Raw genomic sequence first — 7,922 nt, 5'->3', positions numbered from 1 at the left:
AGGCTGGCAGTGTCTGAACTGACTTCCCGTGTGGCAAGTTCAAAGGGCATCAGAACCTTGCACAACGTTGAAATCATTCTCCACTGCACTTGAGACAGGTGCATTCCACCTACTATATCGTGCTCAATTGTATAGGCTTGAATGGCCTTTTGCTGCTCCTCCAACCTCTGAAGCATATAGAGGGTTGAATTCCACCTCGTTACCACTTCTTGCTTCAGATGATGGCAGGGCAGGTTCAGTAGTTTTTGGTGGTGCTCCAGTCTTCTGTACGTGGTGCCTGTACGCCGAAAGTGTCCCGCAATTTTTCTGGCCACCGACAGCATCTCTTGCACGCCCCTGTCGTTTTTAAAAAAATTCTGCACCACCAAATTCAAGGTATGTGCAAAACATGGGACGTGCTGGAATTTGCCCATATTTAATGCACACACAATATTGCTGGCGTTGTCCGATGCCACAAATCCACAGGAGAGTCCAATTGGGGTAAGCCATTCCGCGATGATCTTCCTCAGTTGCCGTAAGAGGTTTTCAGCTGTGTGCGTATTCTGGAAAGCGGTGATACAAAGCGTAGCCTGCCTAGGAAAGAGTTGGCGTTTGCGAGATGCTGCTACTGGTGCCGCCGCTGCTGTTCTTGCGGCGGGAGTCCATACATCTACCCAGTGGGCTGTCACAGTCATATAGTCCTGACCCTGCCCTGCTCCACTTGTCCACATGTCCGTGGTTAAGTGGACATTGGGTACAACTGCATTTTTTAGGACACTGGTGAGTCTTTTTCTGACGTCCGTGTACATTCTCGGTATCGCCTGCCTAGAGAAGTGGAACCTAGATGGTATTTGGTAACGGGGGCACACTGCCTCAATAAATTGTCTAGTTCCCTGTGAACTAACGGCGGATACCGGACGCACGTCTAACACCAACATAGTTGTCAAGGACTCAGTTATCCGCTTTGCAGTAGGATGACTGCTGTGATATTTCATCTTCCTCGCAAAGGACTGTTGAACAGTCAATTGCTTACTGGAAGTAGTACAAGTGGGCTTACGACTTCCCCTCTGGGATGACCATCGACTCCCAGCGGCAACAACAGCAGCGCCAGCAGCAGTAGGCGTTACACGCAAGGATGCATCGGAGGAATCCCAGGCAGGAGAGGACTCGTCAGAATTGCCAGTGACATGGCCTGCAGGACTATTGGCATTCCTGGGGAAGGAGGAAATTGACACTGAGGGAGTTGGTGGGGTGGTTTGCGTGAGCTTGGTTACAAGAGGAAGGGATTTACTGGTCAGTGGACTGCTTCCGCTGTCACCCAAAGTTTTTGAACTTGTCACTGACTTATTATGAATGCGCTGCAGGTGACGTATAAGGGAGGATGTTCCGAGGTGGTTAACGTCCTTACCCCTACTTATTACAGCTTGACAAAGGGAACACACGGCTTGACACCTGTTGTCCGCATTTCTGGTGAAATACCTCCACACCGAAGAGCTGATTTTTTTGGTATTTTCACCTGGCATGTCAACGGCCATATTCCTCCCACGGACAACAGGTGTCTCCCCGGGTGCCTGACTTAAACAAACCACCTCACCATCAGAATCCTCCTGGTCAATTTCCTCCCCAGCGCCAGCAGCACCCATATCCTCCTCATCCTGGTGTACTTCAACACTGACATCTTCAATCTGACTATCAGGAACTGGACTGCGGGTGCTCCTTCCAGCACTTGCAGGGGGCGTGCAAATGGTGGAAGGCGCATGCTCTTCACGTCCAGTGTTGGGAAGGTCAGGCATCGCAACCGACACAATTGGACTCTCCTTGTGGATTTGGGATTTCAAAGAACGCACAGTTCTTTGCGGTGCTTTTGCCAGCTTGAGTCTTTTCAGTTTTCTAGCGAGAGGCTGAGTGCTTCCATCCTCATGTGAAGCTGAACCACTAGCCATGAACATAGGCCAGGGCCTCAGCCGTTCCTTGCCACTCCGTGTGGTAAATGGCATATTGGCAAGTTTACGCTTCTCCTCCGACAATTTTATTTTAGGTTTTGGAGTCCTTTTTTTACTGATATTTGGTGTTTTGGTTTTGACATGCTCTGTACTATGCCATTGGGCATCGGCCTTGGCAGACGACGTTGCTGGCATTTCATCGTCTCGGCCATGACTAGTGGCAGCAGCTTCAGCACGAGGTGGAAGTGGATCTTGATCTTTCCCTAATTTTGGAACCTCAACATTTTTGTTCTCCATATTTTAATAGGCACAACTAAAAGGCACCTCAGGTAAACAATGGAGATGGATGGATTGGATACTAGTATACAATTATGGACGGGCTGCCGAGTGCCGACACAGAGGTAGCCACAGCCGTGAACTACCGCACTGTACTGTGTCTGCTGCTAATATATAGACTGGTTGATAAAGAGATAGTATACTCGTAACTAGTATGTATGTATAAAGAAAGAAAAAAAAACCACGGTTAGGTGGTATATACAATTATGGACGGGCTGCCGAGTGCCGACACAGAGGTAGCCACAGCCATGAACTACCGCACTGTACTGTGTCTGCTGCTAATATATAGACTGGTTGATAAAGAGATAGTATACTCGTAACTAGTATGTATGTATAAATAAAGAAAAAAAAACCACGGTTAGGTGGTATATACAATTATGGACGGGCTGCCGAGTGCCGACACAGAGGTAGCCACAGCCGTGAACTACCGCACTGTACTGTGTCTGCTGCTAATATATAGACTGGTTGATAAAGAGATAGTATACTCGTAACTAGTATGTATGTATAAAGAAAGAAAAAAAAACCACGGTTAGGTGGTATATACAATTATGGACGGGCTGCCGAGTGCCGACACAGAGGTAGCCACAGCCGTGAACTACCGCACTGTACTGTGTCTGCTGCTAATATAGACTGGTTGATAAAGAGATAGTATACTCGTAACTAGTATGTATGTATAAAGAAAGAAAAAAAAACCACGGTTAGGTGGTATATACAATTATGGACGGGCTGCCGAGTGCCGACACAGAGGTAGCCACAGCCGTGAACTACCGCACTGTACTGTGTCTGCTGCTAATATAGACTGGTTGATAAAGAGATAGTATACTACTAATATTATATATACTGGTGGTCAGGTCACTGGTCACTAGTCACACTGGCAGTGGCACTCCTGCAGCAAAAGTGTGCACTGTTTTAATATAATATTATGTACTCCTGGCTCCTGCTATAACCTATAACTGGCACTGCAGTAGTGCTCCCCAGTCTCCCCCACAATTATAAGCTGTGTGAGCTGAGCAGTCAGACAGATATATAATATATATAGATGATGCAGCACACTGGCCTGAGCCTGAGCAGTGCACACAGATATGGTATGTGACTGACTGAGTCACTGTGTGTATCGCTTTTTTCAGGCAGAGAACGGATATATTAAATAAACTGCACTGTGTGTCTGGTGGTCACTCACTATATAATATATTATGTACTCCTGGCTCCTGCTATAACCTATAACTGGCACTGCAGTAGTGCTCCCCAGTCTCCCCCACAATTATAAGCTGTGTGAGCTGAGCAGTCAGACAGATAATCAGATATATATAATATTATATATAGATAATAGATGATGCAGCACACTGGCCTGAGCCTGAGCAGTGCACACAGATATGGTATGTGACTGAGTCACTGTGTGCTGTGTATCGCTTTTTTCAGGCAGAGAACGGATTATAAATAAAACTGGTGGTCACTATCAGCAAAACTCTGCACTGTACTGAGTACTCCTAATGCTCCCCAAAATTAGTAAATCAAGTGTCTCTCTAATCTATTCTAAACGGAGAGGACGCCAGCCACGTCCTCTCCCTATCAATCTCAATGCACGTGTGAAAATGGCGGCGACGCGCGGCTCCTTATATAGAATCCGAGTCTCGCGATAGAATCCGAGCCTCGCGAGAATCCGACAGCGTCATGATGACGTTCGGGCGCGCTCGGGTTAACCGAGCAAGGCGGGAAGATCCGAGTCGCTCGGACCCGTGAAAAAAAACATGAAGTTCGTGCGGGTTCGGATTCAGAGAAACCGAACCCGCTCATCTCTACTTTCAATACTAGGTCCATCCAAAGAAGTCTTAAGCAGCAGAAGGCGCACTTCTGGAACATACCACAAAAAACATCTGCCAGCAAAGAAAGCAAGGTCTGATGTCCAGGGCCAACCACAGCAGGCTACCCCGCCACGAAGATTATCTACTGTTTGTTCGGTGCCCCCACTCCAAATTTTGGACACACCTCCAAGACGCCAACCACACTCCCCTCATCTTGATTGTGAGTAACAAACTGTGATAACAATTAAAAATGTCAGATCTTTAAAAAACCATTTACTTAAACTCATTAAGTAAATACCCATCAAAATCTGCTATACTTACCAAAGTCAGTAAAACATGAAATGGAAACCTAACAAAATGGCCTTCACAACATCCAGTAAAGATATGTATGTCCACTTCAGCCATACAGTAGCACAATGTGTGGAAGATGCTGCAACAGAAACTCATGTGTAAGCTTTGCAAATAGTAAGGTTGTTAGAATCATTTACACATGTGTGTTTGTCCTAACATTGCCAACTGCATACAAAAACATTACTATGTTTTGGTTGGAGACACTATAAGGCAACACATTATGGATTACAATGTGTTTTTAGGCAGGAGTATGTCTGATGTACCATACAACTCATGTGTTTGCTTTCAGAATGAAGTAACCAGACACATTTGCCACAAACAGGCATATGTATGTATTTAAGTAATGAGTGATGATGTTGCTAGGCCGGATATCTGAAAGCACCAGTCCACTACATGTGTTCCATGTTTAGTGCTTTGTACCAATGTATTAAACATATGGATAAGTAACAGATACATGTTTTTAATTTCAGCTTCTAGTCCTGGTACCAGCATCCCTCCGCAACAACAGCAACACAGTGACATGGATGACACAATCATGTTAGAAATGCATCCAGTAATCGAAGGAATCAGCCCCCCAGCACCTGTGAGTACTCCACCACAGCAAAGCACACCACCACCCCAACACAGCCCAACAACACCAGTAACACAAGGCCCTGATCAAGTGTTCTGGACCATTTGGGCTAGACAGCAGGCCACTAATGAAGATTGTCTGCGTAGGCAGACCCAAATGTTTGCAAGCCTACCATGTCACCTCAGACGAATCAGCAGAAATCTGAGTAGACAAAATGAAACAAACACAAGAATTGCAAATACCATGGAAATCATGCGTGCAGACATTACACATGTCATGGGCAACTTACAGCGCATAATGGAAGAACAGCACAGACAACAGCAAAGCTATATCAACATTTTAGAAAGCAATCAAATGATCAATGAATCCATGTCCAGAATTGTAGACAATCAAAATGCTGCAATACGTGAACTCAATGCCACCCTCACTAACCTCAATGAAACACTCATATCCCTGCAGCAACAGCAAACAAGCAGCAATTCTGGTACGACTACTCCAAATGTAACGCCAGTGTCATCACCACCAAGGCGCTCCACCAGAGCACGCCAACACAACAGTGGTAAAGGCAAAGGCCAGGACAAGCAACCACCCAAATAAACATAAAAAAAACACACCCATTTCTTTAAAGAGAAGAGAAACAAAACACTTACCAAGTGTATGATTAACAGAATATATATAACACTTAGCTCCTTGACAATTTGTACAACATCATTAATTATAACTGGTACAAACAACAAAAGGAATTTTGTACGCACATTTCTTCTTTATCATCTTTGTATTTTTTTGTTAGCAGGAAACTGTTGTTTGAGCTGCACATAGATGTTAGCATGCAGAAAGCAGACCACTTGATTTTTTTCTAATCATTACTCTTTGTAGATTCTAATCATTCTTTGAGCCAGCAGACAGACTAATTGGCAGCCAGGCAGATTGTCTTAAGCAGGCAGAAAGCAGACCACTTGACTTTTTTCTAATCATTACTCTTTCTAGATTCTAATCATTCTTTGAGCCAGAAGACAGACTAATTGGCAGCCAGGCAGATTGTCTTAAGCAGGCAGAAAACAGACCACTTGATTTTTTTTCTAATCATTACTCTTTCTAGATTCTAATCATTCTTTGAGCCAGCAGACAGACTAATTGGCAGTCAGGCAGATTCATCCATGACCAATACAATTTACAAGGTGAATTGTAACTGTTTTACATTTCTTCTCTAGACGAATTGACAAGAAAAACACAATTGAGTTGGCTAAAAGTGTCCTAATATGTTGGGGGTAATATTTAGATAATTCAGTCCGAAAATGACTGACATTATTGTTGTGCCATGTTTGTGTGTGTTAAAAATAAGTAATCAGATTTAAAAACATGATGCAGAAACAACAACATTTGAAATATTTGAAAGTTGAACACAAATGTGTGTAATAATGGATATATGTTGAAAAATGTGTATTGACTTACAAATCTACAAGTTTTGGGCAGCAAACATAAGGAAATAAATTATTTTGCATTAGAGAAGTTTGTGTCCCTTTTATAGGCATCCTAATTCAGGTTAGAATGATTTGTAAGTGTCAACACATGTAAACACGGCTGAAAAAAGCAGGTCTATTTTTTTGCTGCGTTTTTTAACGAATCGAAAACAAATCCGACCGCAATTGAGCACTCAGAGACTAACACCCAAATACGAATGAATAGTGAATCCCCGTATTGTATGAAATAACAGGCGCGTTTGACCGATGGTCTATTCATTCGTATTTGTGTACTTTGCCGTTCAAACCATTACGAATGTCCCAAACACTGCCGAGATTTGTGCTTAGTGAATTCCCGTGTTGGGACTTAGAAAAAAAAACACAAATCGGCCAAACTCTGATTTTTAGTAAATACTGGCCTAGAACGTTCTTGAGGCTAGGCCATGTGATAGCAACACAGTGATGTGGTAAAACACTGAGGAGAAGAATAAGAAGGATGTGTGCTACAAGAAAATGGCTGCCACTCTCCAGCTACATGAGTGGCTGTGTGCCCAGTGATGTACAGTATGATGAATTAAAGGTGGTTAGTGCCCAAACGAAGGGTGCTTACTTACTGGAGATGTGTGCTTCCTTACAGGGCATTTTTGTTACAATGCAGGGCGTAAATGCCCAACCATGTGTGTTGCATTACAGGGTATGTGTGATTAATTGCATGAACCTGGTGTAAGGGAGAGAGTTAGAAGGGGTCATACATAGTTAATATGTATCTGTTTTGGGGCTCATTTACAGTTAGTCATAAGTCAGTTTTGTGACATGCCTCTCAGACAGAGCAGTACATGCCATCTTCAGCGTGTCAGATAGGTGTTGCTTTTATAATCAGCCCGAAATGTTTTGTTTTTTTCAAAAGTATGACTTATACTGCCTTCTCTGGGTAATAATGATAATATAATATTGCTATAATAATATAAGTGTTACACTGACCTATCAAAAGCTGTATAACAGGAAATATTGCCGATACACCCTTTGCAGGCACCAGCCCTTGCATCCAAAGTGCTCTTTGTTCCGGGCTTCGCTCCCTGAGCGTATGAGGTCACGATGTCGCATACATGGGCCAGGGCAGCCGGCAGCGGGAAGTACATCACTGCCCAGATCGTCCTGAGAACTCTCTAAACGGCTGTACAGACTACAAGGTGTCTGTCTGAAGGGTTCAAAGGAGCATTGACACTGGCTGCAAGTTGCAGTTCCAGGCACCATGCAAGCCGCAGGCAAGTGCTGTGGAGCCCAGGGCTCTGTGTAGTAACACCACTTGCACACACCTAGTTATGGCCCTGCTTGAAGTACCTGTCCCCATAGGGTTAACAATCTGCTTGAGGTATCTAATGCATCTTCAGATGCTGTTTCCAAAGGGGTCAGCTGGAGAGAGATCTTGCAAACCCTCTCCAGTGGGCTGGAGTGACCATGATGTACAGTATAGCAAGTT

General features: G+C 44.1%; 1 protein-coding gene across 1 annotated transcript; it reads left to right on the top strand.

Moving 5' to 3' along the window:
• Positions 1-4,101: 4,101 nt before the first annotated feature.
• LOC134911199 (uncharacterized) lies at positions 4,102-5,663 on the top strand. The gene is made up of 2 exons (XM_063919516.1): positions 4,102-4,280; positions 4,882-5,663. Exon 2 carries the CDS (start codon positions 4,932-4,934, stop codon positions 5,577-5,579), a length of 648 nt encoding a protein of 215 aa, XP_063775586.1. The 5' UTR covers positions 4,102-4,280; positions 4,882-4,931; the 3' UTR covers positions 5,580-5,663.
• Positions 5,664-7,922: the final 2,259 nt, after the last annotated feature.

Source organism: Pseudophryne corroboree, chromosome 4, assembly GCF_028390025.1.
Source record: "Pseudophryne corroboree isolate aPseCor3 chromosome 4, aPseCor3.hap2, whole genome shotgun sequence".
Lineage (NCBI taxonomy): Eukaryota > Metazoa > Chordata > Amphibia > Anura > Myobatrachidae > Pseudophryne > Pseudophryne corroboree.
Note: the sequence above shows the minus strand (reverse complement) of the source record. Positions and strands in the feature narration are given on the sequence as shown.

Bases quoted from the DNA above. Each gene is read 5' to 3' on its own strand.
- LOC134911199 (XM_063919516.1), top strand. From the start codon at position 4,932: ATGGATGACACAATCATGTTAGAAATGCATCCAGTAATCGAAGGAATC.